A 21,003-nucleotide genomic window follows, 5' to 3' on the forward strand; every position below is an offset into this window, starting at 1 on the left:
TGTCTCCTCCTTGCAGCACCTTATGGAGAAGTTTTGCGTACTCCGATGGTTTTCGATCGAGAGATTTCATCCGGAACGTGTCTCGTCCTTGGATCGTAAGCCGTTCGCGCCCGTTCTTTATCTCTTCTTGCGATCTATAGGGTTTTCTCACCTCTAGTCGTTATGGTTTCTTATATATATCCTATCTTGTCTATTCTCTGCAGCGCGTTAATCTCCGTTGTCAGTTGGTTGCTTGTGGACCGTTCGATTGAGTCAGTAATTCTTGCAATGGCACGTTGCAAGAATGTCAGTGGACCGGCAGCAAGCGCAGGGGGTGCCCCAGGGGGTGATGGTGGAGGTGATCCTCCCCGTCGCCTGTTAGCGGCAGAAAAGGGCAAAGGAAAGAAGCTAGCCACCAAGAAGCGCAAGGCCAGCGACAGAGAGGCAGAGGTAGCCGAGGCAGTGGCAGCAGCAGCAGAGGCAGCTGAGAGAGGTGGTCGTGCAGGTACTTTGAGGATTGGGCAGATCTCACGTCCCGTCAGAGGCATGATGTACTTGAGGCCGAGGCTCGACATGGATCACCACCAGGCACCATCATGCTAGGAGGGCAGCGTGTCAGGATCGACGTCTGAGAGTCAGCTCAGGAGGATCCAGACACAGACACAGAGGCAGAGGGACAGGCAGAGGGTGCAGCAGAGGGACAGGAGCAGGAGCAGCCCCTCAGGAGGTCGACTCGCGCGCGTACCCAGGCCACTCCTCGGACTGGTACGCCAGGTCAGTCTACCTCCACTGCTCGTGCCACTCCAGCTAGAGGCACTCCCGCTGCTCGTCAGAGGCCAGTCAGGATTCACAGGGATCTCACCTTAGTGTCAGCTCGCGAGATCCAGTAGCTTCGCTTTGTCTCGTTTCCTACTTGGTTCCCAGCTGCTAGGGATCCCAGAGCCGGTGCCAGGTTCTATACAGTCGTCTAGGAGGACATCTACGAGGCACTGTTTCGCTCTCAGTCTCAGTTCAGGGAGCACAGAGTGATTGACCTCGAGATACTCGGGAACGTGGTCGAGGCAGATATTCGTCAGTATTTCACCTACCTCCACGGACTCCCAGAGCTGCTAGCACTCCCTGGTACTTATTGTGAGCAGTGGGTCAGAGAGTTCTATGCGTCAGTATGGGTGTCTCCGGACCACAGCTACATCCACTACGCTCTGGCGGGGACAGACTACAGAGTGACAGCTCAGAGGGCCAGAGAGGTGCTTGGGCTGCGAGCCTCTCCCACCAGGATTCACCAGTTGTGCTACGGGAACGTCGAGCCCCCTCGTCGTCCTCACGGTGGTGAGATACCATCGGTTGACTTCGTGGCTCCCTGTTTCCGTCCACCTTTTAGGGAGGGCTCCAGTAGGACAGTGAGAGATTTGACACGCCCAGCTAGGATCCTCGACTTTGTGTTGAGGAAGACTCTTCTCCCCAGGACAGGCTACAGAGATGGATTCACTCGCATCCAGCAGTGGTTAGTTGCTCACCTCATCTCACAGACACAGTTTGACTTGTGGGATTTGATCGTCTCAGAGATAGAGGACACCATCTCAGAGAGTTTCAGGGGACGGCGTCAGTTGACGTATGCACATTGGATTACCCTGCTCATTCTTCGTGCCAGACCACTTCCCTTGCCAGCACACTTGCAGAGGGAGTTGACAGAGTCAGACACAGTCTTCCCTCACTACGACCCCAGGCAGATGCTGCGAGCACACCACGACCTCAGAGCTGCACCTCCTCCTCGTGCTCCACGTGGACCGGTGCCCCCACCTTCTCCTAGGGGCACTCGCAGTACAGCAGCAGTACCAGAGACAGAGGAGCAGCAGGACATAGCGATTGGAGCTTTCGCCGATGCAGAGGCTGAGGGAGAGTTTGATTTTGCGTCAGACAGCTCGGATGATGATTATCAGCCGCCAGTGTCAGACCTCCCTCCTAGAGCACACGACCACGAGACAGGGGGCTCTTCTAGTGCTTCAGACCCCGCTCTTCTTGCTATTCTAGAGGGTATGAGGGCAGACCAGCGCCGTGCCGCTGAGGAGCAGGCGAGGAGAGACAGGGACCAGGCTGCCATCAATGCAGCCGTGCAGGCTAGGCAGGATGAGCTCCAGCGTCAGTTTCTCACCTTTCAGGAGTAGCAGCTTGCTTTCCAGGCCCAGCAGACAGCGATGATGGCCGCTCTCATGGCTGCCTCAGGGATTCAGCTACCGCAGATTCAGCTCCCAGGCACTTCGACTGTCAGGCCACCCACTCCTGCGCCTCAGACTCAGAGTCAGTCTCAGCAGCCTCTCCAGCTACCAGCTCAGAGTCAGCCGTTCTCGACGCCACAGCACCAGGTCTCCCAGGGTGCTATTTCTTTAGGCTTTGAGCAGGTACCTCAATTTACTCCTCTCCGCTCCGGCTTCACTCCTCAGTCAGCGTCAGCGTCATAGCTTGTGTGGGACTCAACGACAGATCCGCACCTCAGTTTCACCTGCAGTGCTCTGACTGGTGACCCTACGCCTCCTCCTCTACAGGCCCCTACAGTCTTTACGGCACCAGTCACCACTACAGAGCTTCTGTCGTCGTCTGTAGCATCATCCGAGCAGCTTGCACCGTCTTCTACCGTGCCAGAGCCGACAGCTACCGCGACCGAGCCCGTGCCTGCTTCGTCAGCCGGACTCGAGCAGCCAGCACAGCCTGTGACAGCTCCTCAGCAGACCCGGACTGCTTCGCCAGCACCTGCAGCTTTAGAGGGTCACTCCACCTCCTCCGCCTCGACGACCGACAGTTCAGATGATGCAGCTCGCTTCGAGACCGTGTCGACGGACTCCACTGCTTCGCCTCATCCACCGACTTCTTAGGTTTTTGGCGTTTGATGCCAAAGGGGGAGAGAGTGCGTATGAGAGTTAGGAGTTAAGGGGAGCTAGGAGCTAGAGAGGTTCTTTTATTCTTTTGAGGTACTTTTTGTGTGTGCTACTTTACCATGCATCACGTTTACTTTCATGCATTGCACTTGTGTGTGATACTATGGTTGTGAGACATGACTTGTGGTTATTGTGATATCTTATTGTCATGTGTTTTGGCTCATATTATCTTTGCTTCCGCGTTATACTCCGATGTACTTATGAGCCTTATGTTTATATCCTGTCATATACCACTCATATTTTTGGATGCAGGGTATTGGACTTGGTTGATATAAGCATGACTAATCCCTTTATTCTTATTGTAACATGCTTATTGAAACCAAGTCACTTTAAAAAACCTCAACTCTTTTCATACTCGAGGTTGTCATCAATCACCAAAAAGGGGGAGATTGAAAGAGCATCTAGGCCCCTAGTGATTTCGGTGATTAATGACATTAATGATTACTATGACTAACGTGTGTTTTGCAGAGGCAAAGTCATAAGTAAGGTCATGGTAAATAGGTACTCGATGGACAAGGACGTACATGCCAACTTAATAGTGGAAATCGTTTCGGTTTTTCAAAGGATGGATGGACATCGTCAAGACTAGACTAGGTCTAAGTGCCACATGGTGAAGAACGGCACTTAGAGTAGTTTAGGACTTTGTTTTCCTTTGACCGTACTATTAAGAGGGGCTTTGATCTCGTAGCTTGACTTAGGCAAGGCTTTAGGTTTAGGTGTGGTGCACACTTGGTAAACCTAGCACTAGGCAGCTCAGAGATAGTCCTTAGATCGAGAGGAACCTTCTTTGTTTTGGAGCGATCGCGTTTCGACGGAGTTAGGGTGCCTAAAGGGGCACCGGACGCTGCACCGGACGCTCTGCGAGTGCGTCCGGTGAGGTCCCTAGCCGTTAGAACAGTGCCGTGCTTAGGGTTAGGCACCGGACGCTAGCACCGGACGCACCGGGTAGCGTCCGGTCCCATACCCAGGGAGGTTGCAAGCCTTCCCTTAGCACCGGACGCGCCGGGTAGCGTCCGGTCCCATGCGCAGGGAGCTTGTAAAGTTCCCCCGAGCACCGGACGGTGCACCGGACGCTGGGAGTTAGCGTCCGGTGACCTGTCAGAGAGAAGTACAGTTAGCCGTTATGTAGCACCGGACGCTCGGTGCAGTGCGTCCGGTGCAACATAATGTGCGTCCGGTGACCCCGTTTTCAGTGGAAAACGGTTGGCCGACCTTTGGACTTCGTGGATAGTATTTATACTCCTCCACCTCGTCCATGAGAGCTCTCTTGCCCATTTGAACATCAGAGAAACTTGTTGTGGAGCAAGAGAGTTGCAAGAGCCTAGAGAGGATTGAGTTTTGAGTGAATTCTTGAGAGAATCCTTCTCTAGTGAGTTCCAAGAGTCAAGTGTGCATCCACCACTCTCTAGAGCCTTGTTTGGGTCAAGTGAGAGTTCTTTGCTTGTTACTCTTGGTGATCGCCATCACCTAGACGGTTTGGTGGTGATTGGAGGCACGAAGACCGCCTGGAGTTCTTGTGGGTGGCTCGTGTCAAGCTTGTGAGCGGTTTTGGGCGATTCACCGCGACGGAGTGTCGAAGAATCAGCCCGTAGAGAGCACTTGGTCCTCGCGCGGACCAAAGGGGAGCAAGACCCTTGCGCGGGTGCTCCAACGAGGACTAGTGGAGAGTGGCGACTCTCCGATACCTCGGCAAAACATCGCCGAGCACTTTCTTCCACTACTCCTTTACATTCTAGCTTTTACTTTGTGCTTTTACATTCTTAGAATTGTCATGCTAGAATAGGATTGGAACTAGGTTGCAAAACTTTTATCCGGTAGTTCTCTAGGTCACACTAGGCACAAGGGGTTGAATTGGAGCTTATAGGTTGCTTAAATTTTTAGAGAAGCCCAATTCACCCCCCTCTTGGGCATCTTGATCCTTTCAGAACAAAAACACTGGAACATATTTAATTTAGAATAGTAGTTTGATCCAATAGAAAAGGTGGGCTGAGATACACGACAAAGTTTTTCTAGTGGGACCCACCTATCAAAAATACCGCTACATGTCTAAAAACTACCATACTATGGCCTTGTTTAGTTCTCCAAAAATTTTGCAAAAGTTTTCAGATTCACCGTCACATTGAATCTTTAGACGTATGCATGAAGTATTAAATATAGATGAAAATAAAAACTAATTGCACAGTTTGCTTGAAATTGACGAGACAAATCTTTTGAGCCTAGTTAGTCCGTAATTGAATAATATTTGTCAAATACAAACGAAAGTGCTATTATTCTTATTTTGCAAAATTTTTTGGAACTAAACAAGGCCATCCATGAGAACATTCTAGAAGGTAACCATTTCTGAAATGATAGAGGAGTAAATGTGTAATTTTATATCTACACTTAACTTACGTCAAAAAGTGAAATTTACATCATTTCGAGGACAGAGAGAGTATAAAGAATCATCTATTCAACTACACAAGAGGATGCTAGACCAATAGTCAACCATTACTTGACAATCCTTGCTGAGCCATCACTGTTAGGTATGAACCGAAAGTCAACCACTACCTGACAATCCTTGTTGAGCCATCACTCTTAGGTATGCTAGAACCGACATTGAACTTGCTTTAATGCTGGGCCTTAAGCTGAGAATCCATTGAGAAACCTAGCCGTCTCTAGAGACATGAAGCGGGCCAAACCCAATCACCTCTAAAAACCATTTTACATAATTTGTAAATTGGGTAAAAAAAACTGGAAAACTTTTTTTACACGACTGAAGCCCATCAGCCAAGGCACAAGCCACGTGTTGTTCACCTGTGACTAAATGGATAACACATTTCTTTTGTATTCACTATTGCAATATATATTTGAGGCTCTAAACATGATAAAAGTTAGAATTGAAAAGTTTTATCTCTTCAAGTACACAACTTTTAGTTTAGGTCATTTCTCCATACAAAGTCATTTTAATTTTTTAAATATAAATTTCAAAATCATTAATCTTGTAATAGAATTTATAGGCACTACATGATTTTAAATAAAAAAGTTGTCAACGGTAAATTTGCATCTCTTCGGTACAACTTTGGTTAGACCGTTTCTTCATTCAATATACTTTACAAAATTTAAAACCTAAAATAGAATTTATGGGCAGTAAATGACTTCAATGAAAAGATAGTCAACTTCAAGGTTGCAGATATTTTTGAGTACTACAAATTTGGTTTAGGTCGTTTGTCCATCTAAGGTCATTTCAGAAATATTAGGATATTGAATTTCAAACTATAAAAACTTAAAACAAAATTTCAAGCCTAAAGTAAGTTTAAATTAAAAAGTCATCAACTACAAAGTTACAATTATATTTAATTACTATAATTTCTATATAAAGTTTGTCTTTATTCGACATGATTTAAAATAGTTATAATTTTTTTTGTGTGCTACACCAAACCAAGCCAATTTGTCAACCGCCTCTAATTCTAGAGTTGGTTTAACTTGTGAATCACCTCTAAAAATAGAGAGCACTTGTACCCCCTCTAAAAATTGGTTTCTAGAGTGGCAAGGTCAAAAACTATTTTTAGAGGCAGATAGACCACCTCTATCAAAAAGAGAGACGTCTCCAAAAAAGGTTTTTGTGGTGTACCGGATGGATTTAAAACCTAATGATGATATATCACTACTAGTTAGAACCACTGATCGGCAGTGATAAGAGGGATATCACCATCGGTTAAGACCATGCCAAGCAAAATCTAGAACAAAACAATGTGAAGTAGATTAAATCTTAAGGGGTCTACCAGGGCACACCGAGAAAGAGAGAGAGAGAGAGAGAGAGAGAGAGAGAGAGAGAGAGAGAGAGAGAGAGAGAGAGAGAGAGAGAGAGGATTATCCATGAAGAGGTAAAAAGAAATGTGTTACATGCAGTAATACATAACATTGAACCGCAGAAGAACAGCTTTTGCGTCATACAGTCCTAGCAATGTTACATACACTACACGGCCAAAACACGTGGCTTGCGCGGCTTTTGTCATACGGTCCTACCAACATTACATGCCCTCTCCATTCCATGGGCATAGTTTACAACAGTCCTACCAACGTTACCTATATTACACGGCCAAGGATACTTGACTTACAGTTATCTCACCAACGCCATGTGGCGTACTGGATGGAACACATAGACAGACAGCTTAAGAGCACCATCAGAAATCTTAAAGTGGAAGGCGCATATGTCACCAACTTTAATATCCTTATCTGCAACCACATTTTCCCAGCCTGATGTGAGACTCGCACGGCCATCTGGGTTAAGTTTCACTGTAACAGTACCACGATATTCCCCATCGAGTTCAAAATGAGCGTAGCCCACCCCTTTGTGCAGGCAAGAAAGCAAGGGCTTAGAGATGTACTTTGCAGAGAGCCGCTGTGAGAGAAAAATGCAAACAGTTAACTATAAATCATAACTTTCATAGCATAGGAAGTAAATCATCTGACAAATCCAAACAAGAAGGATTGGAGCTGACCATCTTGCCCCTACTCTTCAAGCTCGATTTATTCATTTGATATATATAGAATGGGATCTCTGGCGGTACACAACCACAGAGCTCTCTCAGGTATTTCTTCATTCCAGAAGAGAGCATTAGTTTATTACCACAGAAAAACCATTCATGCAACCCCGTAAGTTGGCTCGGTTCACTCCCTGCCACATACAAAAATGTCATATACAACAATTCTGAAATGCATGCAGCATATAATCAACCAATATTCTGATAATGTATTAGGCAATGCATCACAGACAGCATACTTAGGTTATTGTTACACAAATAGAGCAGAAAAAAAAACCTGCTACAAATGTACTACAGAACCTGTCAATATATATACTATTGAAATTGCAAACAGTCAAGAAAAAAAAAACTATTGAAATTGCCTGCTGAACACATCACTTAAAAGCATAATTTGATTCAATATTTGCATTACTCTAGAATCTCCTAGTATTATCTTTGTGTAAGATATAAATTGTTAATACCAATGTCAAAACCTTGATAGCATACTTGATAAGATATGAACCCATACGGCCATACCTGGTTCGCCACTGCCCAAGGCATTTGATTTCGGAGAAGGCTTCTCATCATCATCACACCAAATGCATGCATCATCATCATCACATATTTCAATGACAACAGGCTGTTTCTTTGGTCTACCTGATATTACATGACATTGAAGTTTTGAACATCCAAACCAGATGTGTAGATAATAATTTTAGTACAAGTAATAAAACCACTTACTAGCCTGTCCCTTCAATTCTTCAACTGTCTTCAGCCAATTTTCTGTTTTGTTTAGATTGGGCTTTGCTTCACTGTCCACTGCAAGAGTATTTACTATACCTGGTATTTTTGTGTTTAAAGCAGAGCAATCTCCACCTAACTGTCAAATATGAAAAAAGACATTCAGACTACTAGAAGGACCGAACACAGAAAAGAATACCACATATGAAACTGAGTAAACTCCACAAACCTACCAATATTTTGGGCTAATTGTCACAAAGAAGTTACCACATTTTGTGTCCATTTCACAAACCCACTCTTTGGGTTCTCATAAAACTATAACTTTGTGATTATTCTACTTTCACAGGCAGATGTGCCCACATGTCAGTGATATGTTGATGACCAGTTGGGCCCACATGTCAAATTTGATGTACGACTGACAAGTGGGCCTAATCATTCACGAGTGGGGAATACTTACAAAGTCATTTTGTGGAAGAAAAAACAAATTATTGATAGGTTTGTGAAATGAGTACAAAATGTAGTAGGTTTGTGATTATTAGCCCAAAATATTGTTAGGTCATGAAATTTACTATATTAAATTAGTGTTCTTCAGGGCATAGTCATTGGTGATTGTACACTCAATTAACTTTTCTGTTGAACAGAGATTACGCCTATTTATGGCTAGAAACTAGATGACACAACAAAGACTTCACAAATCAACATAACAGCATCTTCGGAACACAACAATTCTTCATTTATTCACATGAAGGTAAACTGCTGAACTAATAATTATAACATTTCATAACCATCATGAGCATGACATATCAGGATCTTTCTCATCCAAGACAGCATACAAGTCATTCTTTTATGGGTCTATTCAGTTTGAACCATGGTGCCGTCTTTAGAAATCTTGGGCACTAGCAAGATGCAAGATGTTCCTTTGGCTTGCGGCTTGCCATAAAAATTAAATGCTGGACAGCTGATTAGCTAACAAAGAGGGGGGCTTCCTCATCCAGATAAATGTATACTCTGTGACCAAGAAGAAACTGTCTGTGTGTTTGCAAGACAATTTTGGCATAGTGTGCTCTCTCCACTTAATTTACAGCAGCTGGTACCTAATAGAAGGGAACACGGCTTTGCCACTTGGTGGAGGAAAATCATTAAAAGTGTTTGTAAAGAACACAGGAAAGGAGTAAACTCTCTCATCATTTTGGGGGCTTGGACTTTGTGGAAGTATAGAAACACCTGTGTTGTTGATGGAGATTCACCAAGTGTCTCAACGTCTGTGAGAAACTTGCAGCTGGAGGGACATCTCTGGGTTCTGGCTGGGGCAAGAAACCTCCAGAACCTGGAACTCCATCTTGGGCTCTAGGTCCAGTGCAAAAGTTGGGTCGATTAGTTGTAATCTCAAAGATTTTTTCTGGTTTGTTGTTTTACCCCCTCTTACCTTGATCCTAGTAAGAGGGGTTCTTGTATGGACCACTCTCTTTCCCTATAATACAAAGATACACAGCTCTCCTGTGTGTTCGAGAAAAAAAAATGCTCCTGCAGCCAGCACATAGGCAGAGCACAAGCTCTCATACAGAATTCCAGTGGCAGACACAGGATTTTAGGATTGGGTATACAGTCACCAAAAACTATTCTGCAGAAACAACCATGAATGCAAACAATCGGTAAGCAAAATTTAAAACCAACCATTGAGGTTTGCTACCAAATTTGAAAAAAAAAAATATCATTCATTCATCAACCATCAGCTTCTATGACCCTAGATAAGGCGTGCACTTGTGTAGCCGTCAACATGGAGGTGGATTGCATGACCAATGGTGAAGGGAAAGCCCCATTGGTAGAAAAAAAAACCCACAACCCCTTGGGGTTATCCTGCACTTGGAAGAACTAGGAAAAGGAAAAAAATATAGTGATAGTTTTATTCTTCGTCGCCGTAAGTAAATACGTAAGTAGGAATATGGAAAATTGCATTTTTTGGAAATTGCAATAATGCGATGGGCAAAAGACGGGAACTGAACCTGTGCATGGTGGATTCACAATCCACTGCCTTGATCTACTTGGCTACATCCGCCCCTTATCCAGCTCAAGGATTTTCTCTTTTTTCCATTCATTATTATTCTATTCATTCTGACTAGATGAACAAGCATGTTTGTTCTATTTATATTACAACAACAAAGCCTTTTAGTCCCAAGCAAGTTGGGGTAGGCAAGTTCTGCTTATATTACAGGACTGAAAAATGGGGAAACTTGCTTTGGACATTGTATCATGATACTATAATAACCTGAGTTTTATAAAACTAATGTGTTGACCAGGCAGACAAGGAGAGAAGGAAAAATTGACTTTTTGAACCTTTAGTCATATGTACGATCAGAGACCGTGGTTCTGTAGAGCTTGTCGAAATGAATCCGTTTGATTACTTAGGCCTTGTTCAGTTTGGAAAAAATTTTGGTTTTGGCTACTGTAGCATTTTCGTTTGTTTGTGACAAATATTGTCCAATTATGGACTAACTAGACTCAAAAGATTCATCTCGCGAATTACAGGTAAACTGTGTAATTAGTATTTGTTTTTACCTATATTTAATATTTCATGCATGTGTTACAAGATTCGATGTGACGGGGAATCTTGAAATTTTTTGGAAACTAAACAAGGCCTTAGGAATAGATTCAAAATGTTCTCACATATGTACTTACCTTTGACTGCAGTAGGGCCACCTGTGAATGTAGCTGATCTCTCTCTCGCTCTAAAGATTGCACTTTTCCTCTTTCAATGCTCAATATTTCATTGAAAATATTGTGTTCATCGTGCTGACGACTAATCAATTCGTCTATAATTCTCTCCAGTGCTGTAATTGTTTTGCCCATTCCATGTACACCTGACAACATATCCTGCAGTATTGTATCAGAAAAAAATGTTCTTCAGAGAGGAGATAGGAACAAAAGCCACCAACTTTATGAGTGTATACAAATTGACCAACCTTCAACGATGTATCATCAGCATTTCTTGTTTCCTGTTTAGTTACAATAGGTTGGTCCTTCATTGGTTTATCTCTTTCTTCACTAAGTGCAGCAAGCTGTCCAGATGAAACAAAGATCAAAGTCAAAGTATGTATTGTTGGCACATGAAACAACATCCATATTAGTATCATGTGAATTCATTTTGAGAAATCTTAGGCAGGAGATGGCAAGAGCTACTAGGGAGACAAGTGAACTTTTAGCACAACATTGCATAGTGAATAAAAAATGGAAACAGGTGAAAGGTCTAGGTATGGCAGGTGATGGCAAGATAATACCGGATGTTCAAGCCAGTTGACCTCCCCAGTAGAACTTTCAGCACTATCCTTGGTAAGGGTAGCTTCACCAACTTCATTCAAATTTGTTAATGCTTGCCTGTCAACATTGAGATGATTAAATGGATTTTATCTGAGAAAGACAACTGAGAATTGAGTTTGACTAAATTATCAATCTTCTGTGCAAGTTTTCAGCAAAAGAAGCCAGCAATTTTATAGTTCATTTGCATTAGTGAATTATACAATTTTGTGCCTATGATCATAATACAAGATCATACTCTGTATATATGCTTGAAAAATAGGATCAGAATAGTGAGGATGTATACATACTTTTGGGGTAAGTCGCTATAAGGAGACACATCAAGTTTGTTGCTGAGCAGCACTTTGCATGATCCAAATTGAAGCCAAAAGGAAGTGGATTGGGTCAGGCCCATAGCCTCAATTTCCTTCAGCTCTGGTAGTTCGACCTCTCCTCTTTCCCTGTGGCCCTGCTCCTTCAATAGCTTTTCTTTTAGCCACTCGACATTTGTGGAGCAAGATTTTAACTTTCTAGCTTCATCCACTTCCTTCTCCTATAGATATATATATATATAATCATATCAGTAAAAGGGGTTACTGATTTTGGAAATTGCATAAAATTGAAGTAAACAGACTACAAAGGGTAAATGTAAGTAGTCAGAGAACCATTCTCATTGTCAGTTTGTCAAATATTGATACAGCATCATGCCATCATGTCACAAAATGGATTGAATGATAAAAAGATTAATTGATTAATGGAATCTGGCACTTGCCCATGGGATTCTTTTCTCTTCAACTATTGTCACTTCCTTTTGATGTTAGGATGTTTTTCTTATTCTCAAATCTCACCAATAAATTGTTCAGGCTTGGTCTCATCGTTTGCAGATTTTGCCACTGAGTGAGCTAGCTACCAAAACTGGTGTCCCTTCTACGAGCATTAGCCTTAAGTGTATTACCATTTTGTATTGAATGAAAATGGGAATAAAGAGTAGCTCCTAATGAAGAGAAGATACTAGCTAGTGGAAACAAAGTGGGGATTTCTTGGGCTGGAGAAGTCAAAAGGGGGTCAGGGAATGAGTTCCCGTTGCGGTAACTCAAGACTCTCACAGTTCCAACCATATCAGTCTACGAGCAGTGGCACGCCCAGAACTGCACGGATGCTCGAATGCGGGGCGTACCAACCAGGTGAGCAATCTATCAGCTGATTTGGACATGAAGCCCGATATATCCCCTAATGCAAGAACCATACCGTACGTACGTACCGCATCGGGGGCACCGAGCCTGCCGCCGCCGGCGGCGACGTTGTTGAGACACCCGAGGGCGACGCGCCTCCCGACCTGCGCCGACGCAGCCTCAGCGCCAGGGTTCTCCGTCATGGCTAACGCCGAGAAGCGGGCTGGCCCCTCCTCGGAGGGTTAGGGATTCCGGAGGTGGCGCTGGGCAGCGGAGGGGATATAGGTAGGCGACGGTTTTGGAGACGGCGAGGTGGGGATTTTGAAATTGGGGCCTGAAGCGCGCTGGTGCACAACAGCACTAGGCTATCTCCAATAGTTGAGTCATTCGGAAACGCGTTTCCAACACAATACCTATAGCCTCTATAGCCTCCAACAGAGTACCCATATAGAAGACCCATTTTGGGTATCAGGAGAGGCATAACCCAAATTTGGGTATTCTCTCTCTTCGAGACCCATTTGCAGAGAGTGTTTGTCTTTTAGGTCTTGTTGTTGGAGAAGACTAAAAATAGGTATGGAATCTTTTACCTGTAGCGCTACCCAAAGGACAAATGGGTCTTGTATTTTGGGTGACCATTGTTGGAGACAGTGGGCGTTCGCGTATTTAAATCGCTAGCTATTTGATTTTTAAGGAAAATATTATTGGCTCTCAATAGCAATTTATAAATAGCTAGCTTAGAAAGTCACTAGCTATTTGAAAGTCGCTAGCTATTGTAAAGAGTATTGTGAGAGAATTATTTCTAAAAATTATGCTAGATTAGCTATTTATGAGTTGTTAGCTATTAGAAGGTCGCTAGCTATTTGATCTCTCTTCTCAATAGGCAATGAGAGTGCTATTTTTTTTATTATTTTTATGTCATCTCGCTAGCTATTTGTAAATGCTATTGAGAGCCAATAGAATTCCTCCTAGCTAGCTATTTGATAACCATTGCGGATGGCCTAAGGCCTTGTTTAGTTGACTCAAAAACCAAAAAATTTCCAAGATTTTTCGTGATATCAAATCTTGCGGCACATGCATGGAGCATTAAATATAGATGAAAACAAAAACTAATTATACAGTTTGCTTGTAAATCGCGAGGCTAATCTTTTAAGCATAGTTACTCTATGATTGGACAATGTTTGTCAAATAAAAACGAAAGTGCTACAATGTTAAAATAAAAAAATAGATCTAAACAAGGCCTAAGTGTTTTAGTGCAAAAAAACTTGGATTTTCTTTTTAGGGCCCGTTTGGTTGCTCTCGATAAAGTTTATCGCCCGTCATATTGAATGTTTAGACACATGCATAGAGTTCTAAATTTAGACTATTTATGAAACTAAAAACATGGCCTTGTTTAGTTCCCAAAAAATTTTGCAAAATTTTTCAGATTCTCCGTCACATCGAATCTTTAGATGCATGCATGGAGTATTAAATATAGACGAAAATAAAAACTAATTGCATAGTTTGGTCGGAATTGATGAGATGAATCTTTTGAACCTAGTTAGTCCATGATTGGACAATATTTGTCACAAACAAACGAAAGTGCTACAGTACCTGTTTTGCAAAATTTTTTGAACTAAACAAGGCCATAGCTAAAGAGTAATTTGTGAGACAATCTTTTAAGCCTAATTAGTCCATGATTGGACACTAGTTGTCAAATAAGACGAAAATGTTACAGAAACTGTTAAACTTTAACACTCCCAACCAAAACACTCCCTTATTCCGTGTTTTGTGTCATTGAATACTATATTAAAATGGCTAGAAATATCAATTTTGTACTCTCTCCGTCCACGAAAGAATCAATTCCTAGAATCCGTGATAAGCCATAGCTGAAAGTACTATTTGATGATTTATTGTGAGAGAAAAACACTGCTGAATGGCTGGCAGATTCGGCAGATAAGCTCAAGCGAAGAGAATGCACACCTTATAAAAATATACTTTATAGAAAAAAGTAACAACATCTATAATATAAAATGCACACCTTATAAAAATATATTATATGATAAATCTAATGATACTAATTTGATACCATAAATCGTAGCATTTTGTCTAGAAATTTGGTCAAAGTTTAAAAAGTTTGACTTGGGACAACTCTAGAAATTGATTCTTTCGTGGACGAAGGAAGTACGTGCCAGGCAAACTTTTTTAAGTTTGACTAACATTATAGAAAAGAGTAACAACATCTATGACATCAAATGTACATCATATAAAAATATATTTTATGATAAATCTAATGATACTAATTTGATACTATAAATTTTAGTATTTTTTAGAAATTTAGTCAAAGTTTAAAAAGTTTGTCTTAGAATAACTCTTTCGTGGATGGAGTGAATAATGTTAAGAAGATCGTTTCCATTCTGGAGAGTCAATGAATCAGCTTCTATGCTTTGGAATGGTATTTTGTATTTACTAAATTTATTTTAAAGGTAACCTGTTTATTATAAATGGTAGGGATTTGTTTAATAAAATAAAAATAGGTATAAATTCATAAATATAGTTGAAAAGAAACTTGAAACAACATGCATCAGATATGTTCCCTCAGTTTCAAGTGATTGTTATTGTGACCAAATACCAAAGGAAATATTTTTTATTTTCAAAATTTTCTTTGTTAATACCTCAATCTGGGTATTCTCGCACAATATTCGCTTTACTCCATTATTCTATTTAAAAAGTTTGTTGTTAATTTAGTTAGTATGCTGTATTGTGGATATGACTCTTTACTTGTTGGTTCATTGATGTTTTATGGTTTATCATTTAATTATTTTTTCGATAATGATATCAATTCTAGACTTGTTTGTAGTCTATATCAATGAAAATGGTTTCCCTTTTACCAATGCAAATATCAAATTATAGTTCGGGGGGCGTGGGGGGACACATTGTGTACTCATTGAGAACTGATGGTACTATCATGGCTTATTCTAGCAAATAAGAGGAGTTTATTATTTTTCACCTTTTTATTTTATTTTAAAAAATTATATACAATGTAATGTAACTTGGATAAGTAGTACTCACTGAACTATGTACTAGAATGTGTCACAATTTTACAATATACTTGTTGGGTAATATATATTTGCTTCATAAACTTGAAAGTCAACTCGAATGGTTGGTGTCGGTAGCCTGATTCCTGATCATTTGACTTAATCTTTAAGCTTTCTTTGCTACTGGCCTAGCTGCACTATGATTTTTTAGGAATATCTGTTTATGATGGTTTAAATCACACTATACATTCGTCCTATTTAACTATGCATTTTTTGGCATAAATCTTAATCTATCTCACTATTTACTTCATTTGTTTAGAAAAATACTAGTATAGTGCCCGTGCTAACGCTACGGCTTAATTTTGGAATGCTTGTAAAAACAAAAATTATAGTTCGAAAAATATTTTTTCATGTAACAAGGCATAATAGAGGTATTTGTCTTATTATGAGCATCTATGTTACATTTTGTCTAACTCTTTAATCATGTACTGGACATCTTCGGGGATGTTGTCGAAACATTCGTTTGCTTTGCTCACCAAAATGTCCACCAAAAATTCCATCCTCAGCGAAGTTGAGTGCTGTGCATGGCAAATGATAATTAGTTATTATTATATTTGTAGTGTAAGATATATATTATTATAGGCTATATATGCTTACACTGTTGATTTGTGGCAAATTTTTGCCGTCCCACAACTTCATAAAGTTGTATACAAGAAAGCCTCCCAATTTCCTGGACAAGAGTAGTTGTTATTGATGTGCACAATGAATGAATGAAATAACCTTTTTACTGACAAATGTGAAATGTATTACGAGTGGTTACCAGTATTTATTATTATCTGTAACCTTTGTTACAAGTGGATATTCTCGCTTCCATTTATAAATATTGCCGCTCCACTTTGCATTTGTCAGTCCCATGGCGAGACCGAGTCTTCTAGCAATAGTGTGTAATGTAGGTATATATGCCATTTTTTGATTATAACCTCCCAAACATGTCTCATCTTGAAGGGGGTCCATAATAAACACGGTTTTGTTTTGCATATCCAATATAAATAAAATGAAAGTTCCGTCCTTATAATATGGTAGTAGAATCTAAAAACAAACATAGAAACTATTAGTGGTAAACAGAATGAATTAATTTTGTAGAGCAATACACATAACATAACTTACATGGCTACAATCTTTAATTTTGTACTCCATGTTTGGCCAACACTCTAGTACTTTTCTTAGTTTTTCATGGTATTCCTTATCAATCTTACCACAACATCGCTGATCTCGTCCGAACCTAGTTATTTCCTGATGATTTTGCAAAAAAATCAAACATCTTAAGTAATTATTATACAACTAAATATTGTAAGTATTTGATAAATTATAATTTTTATTTCAACTTACAGCAAATTTGAGGTCCATGAAGTGATATTTTTGTTTCTTCAGCATCATGTATTGGTTGCACACAGCTATCCGAATAGCCATATTTAAGCATTCGTGATCCATCTCTTGATCCTCATTTAAAATATTTTTAATCTTCGTAAGACCTAAAGAAATTGGGTACGGTCTTGTACTCCGTATCCAGTCTTTGCTAAATAAACAATGACAAAGATTAAATTAATTTTATAGGAAATCTAGGACAGACAACAGAAATATTTAGAATGACTTACTCAAAAGTTTCATCAATCCCAATCAAATGGATGATTGTGTAAATTGCTGATAATAGATCTTCTCTACTTTTCCACTTTAATGTACGTGTTAATTTGATGTCACCTGACATTAAAATATCCAGATCATCGAGCTCTGTGATGTCATCATCCTCAATATTGTCAGTCTCATATTGATCTCCATCATCCGGTAAGCCTCTTGCTTCATTTAATGGGGAGTTATACAAGATAGCAGGTAGTTTATACCTGAAGTTACTTATATCTCTCTGAAATTATGAGCAAGTTCTAGAATTAATAACCAATAAAAAAGTAATGACTATGTTTAGAAATTATTTTTTTAAAGAATTACCTGGCTGATTTGGTCAGATAAAGCAGTTCCTGTCCAATATTCCATGTAATTAATGAGCCATAATCCACAGCTACAACTGTTCATATCCAAAACAATTTTAAAAAAATATATGAGATATAAATATGAGATATAGAGATATTGTAGCTGGTTAGGACACGATAGAAAGATATTTTACCCATCTTTTTGCATTTGTTCGGTGATCTTATGTTTAATCTCCCAAGTTGACACTTCGACACCGTGTTTCCATTTTGTTTGGTCCAGTGGTGTAGAGAGCAGTGCATGCTTTATGAGTCTTTCCATTCCTATTAACTGGATTGATCGACACATCAAAATTATTTAAGAAAGAGATATCGAAGAGTTGTAAACATGTATGTGCCTCAGTCGTTTTTTTGTTTACCGTATATTTGAGATCTGTCCAGTTTGTCATATTTTCTCCAAATGAATCCAAAACATGTATTTCACCTTCTGAAGCATTCACGACTGCTAGGTACCAGTGAAACTTTGTAATGTTGATCGGAAGAAAGACCTGCAGTAATATAGATTTATCTAAATTATTTATGTACTTTTGAAAGGGTTTAAAAATTTGCATGACATTTTATATAGTGAAGCCTACCATATCAACATCTAAATAATTTTGAACCCTTGTCTCAACCACGTCGTCTTGAGTATAGCTCAATTTCGACTCATCTTGCTCTCCGTCACCTCGTAGCAATTGAGAAAACCATGTATTCTCCAAATAAACAGATCCACCTTCTCTATGAAGAAGGTGCTCTTCATTCCGCATCAATTATATATAAAGACTTATAACCTGCAAGTTTTTTATTTTTTCATTAATTGATTAGCAGATATTTGACATGGACATTATTAGTTAATATAGAATCAGGTGTTAAACATGCTTACAGCGCCATTTACTTCCTCATTCCCAGAAAAAAGGCAATCCATGTCATTTCTTTCTCCCCAGCAATCACCAATTCTAACAAGCAGATGCTTTTGACTTTTTTCTTTCATATATTGAATTACCTCAAGATCCTGTGGCGTACACTCATAATCTACAAAGATATTAGTAGAGAGTAGAGATAATTAATTAATTACCAAATTTAAAGAGAATTGTTTGAATTGATGATGAATTACCTTGAGGCATGACTTGTGCCATGTTTGATTTCTTTGGCTTGTTATACTGAGGCAATACCAACAAATTATTTGCAGGATGCATGAGCTCTTTGTCTTTTTGTATACGTGGCGTTTTAACGTCGTTATCATTGAGCTGTACCTTATCAGGCTCAATTGTAATGACCTGCATATGCAATATAATAAACATATATATTATTTATATAATATTAGAGATAATAAAGATTTTGTACGCAGTGGTCGACATGGCTCAAATATTTGAGGTTATTTGAGTTGCTGGAGGAATTTGTTGCGTACGTCATCCTCGTGAGCACGCTTCCGCTTCTTTTCTCCATCCTTTTCTTGATGAACTATTTTTTTGCTCTCGCCTTTTGTTTGGACATCTACATCACTTTTACCCCGCTCTGGTACTTTTTGTTCTGCAATTATTTTAAAATAAACACGGTAACATACATCTAACCAGTCCTTATTTTTTTTATTAAAGTAGCATGAGTGTGTTGTGCTAATATAACTCACCAGAAATAGGCATTGGATCAATATGGACTGTCCGTTGGCCTCGACATCCTGGAACATAATTATCATTTCTGTGTAGCCAATCTATGGGCTCAACGGACTCATCGGTATCCATTGTTGTCGATATTTCAGCATCATTCTTGTTCTGTATTTCTTGGCTAGAGTCTTGTTTAGAGACTGATCGCATTTCCTTCTCGAGAACTATCTGATCATTCTCGACAGGTTCGGTTTTTGCCTCAGTGTCTATATCTTTTTTAATAAATTCTGCATTCAGATTGGCAAAACATAAATTAATTTAAATTTGAAAACTAAACTTATGACTATGTGGGATGATTAATATTGAATTATTGCAATGAAGATTCAATGAGAATAATAATTATTATAGCATTGATTGAAGAGTGGTTCACCTGAGTGCATGGGCATGGTACCTTTTTCTTCGGGTGTTACCTCACTTGTCATCAAGTTTGGACTATTTACCACCTCAGGCACCTCCACAGATTTGTCTATATCTTTTTTAATAGATTCTGCATTCGGATTGGCAAAACATAAATTAATTTAAATTTGGAAATCAAACTTATGACTATGTGGGATGATTAATAATGAATTATTGCAGTGCAGATTCAGTGAGACTAATAATTATAGTATTGATTGAAGAGTGGTTCACCTGAGTGCATGAGCATGATACTTTTTTCTTCGGCTGTTACCTCACTTGTCATCAAGTTTGGACTATTTACCACATCAGGCACCTCCACAGATTTGTCAACAAAGGCATGATTATGCTCCATTTTTTTCTCCTATGACTCCAAAAGAATATGATTGTCAACGTACAATATAGAGAAATTATGGTTTAGGATCTTTAGATGGGTGACCATACCTTACTCGTATTGCGGCTGCCTGGACAACGGCCGTGAAATCAAGCACGTCGTAGTGCTGTTCGAGGTGTCCTCAGTCTTTGAATGTTCGAGAACTCTAGGTCGGCCGCGCGTTGTTCACCGTTGGTGGCGGCTAGGGCGTGTGAGGATGCAGTACGCCCGCAGTTAGGGCATGTGAGGTCTTTCGGGGCGGCGTGCGTGCACAACTACGGCCACGCGTTGTGATTAGGCCCGTGTAATGCCTAATTCATATATTATTATATGGGCCCTCGATTCCTTCTTTATCCACCCAAAGCGTACGGACCAGCTGCCGGACCGTGAGCTTTGAGCACCTGGCTTGGCAGAGGAGGGGCTGCGCGAAGCGAGGCGACGCACGGTGTCCGGTGGTGGGTGCGGCGAGGGACGCGAGGCGAGGACGCGGGGAGGCGGCGGACGCCTCCGCTGACTCAGTCGGTGGGAGCGGGAGGTGCGCGGCGCGGGGGAGCTGAATGTCCGGGCACCCAACGGTCGGCACCACGTCGGCCGCGGCGGAGGCTAACGGCGGCCGGTGCGGGGACCCCGGGGCCGTGGCGAGGCGGCGCTGGGATCTACCCGGCAAGAAGCGAGGCGGGGACGCGCGAGGGGGGGGGGACGCCTCCGCTGAGTCAGTCGGCGGGAGCAGGAGGTGCGCTGCGCGGGGGAGCTGACTGTCCGGGCACCCGACGGTCGGCACCACGCCGGCCGTGGCGGAGGCCAACGGCGGCGGGTGCGGGGACCCCGGGGCCGCGGCGAAGCGGCGCTGGGATCTGCCCGGCGAGGCGGCCCGGAACCTGTCCTCCTCGTGAACACGCTTCCCCCGGACCCCCTCTTCTTCCCTG

At 41.3% G+C, this 21,003-nt stretch overlaps 2 protein-coding genes across 2 annotated transcripts in view; both read right to left on the reverse strand.

Moving 5' to 3' along the window:
• On the reverse strand, window positions 6,750-12,968 carry LOC8058287. Its single transcript, XM_002440790.2, has 9 exons — window positions 12,708-12,968; window positions 11,758-11,999; window positions 11,431-11,527; window positions 11,116-11,211; window positions 10,832-11,026; window positions 8,156-8,294; window positions 7,952-8,071; window positions 7,394-7,569; window positions 6,750-7,293 (listed from the first exon to the last, which is right to left on the reverse strand). Exons 1-9 carry the CDS (start codon window positions 12,819-12,821, stop codon window positions 7,012-7,014), a joined length of 1,461 nt encoding a protein of 486 aa, XP_002440835.2. The 5' UTR covers window positions 12,822-12,968; the 3' UTR covers window positions 6,750-7,011.
• LOC110430407 (WAS/WASL-interacting protein family member 3-like) overlaps window positions 20,394-21,003 on the reverse strand; it is a 1,185-nt gene continuing 575 nt past the window's right edge. Inside the window, exon 3 of the mRNA XM_021448074.1 lies at window positions 20,394-21,000. Within this exon, the coding sequence (XP_021303749.1) occupies window positions 20,394-21,000 (607 nt within the window). The remainder of the gene's footprint in view (window positions 21,001-21,003) is intronic.

Source organism: Sorghum bicolor, chromosome 9 (assembly GCF_000003195.3).
Source record: "Sorghum bicolor cultivar BTx623 chromosome 9, Sorghum_bicolor_NCBIv3, whole genome shotgun sequence".
Lineage (NCBI taxonomy): Eukaryota > Viridiplantae > Streptophyta > Magnoliopsida > Poales > Poaceae > Sorghum > Sorghum bicolor.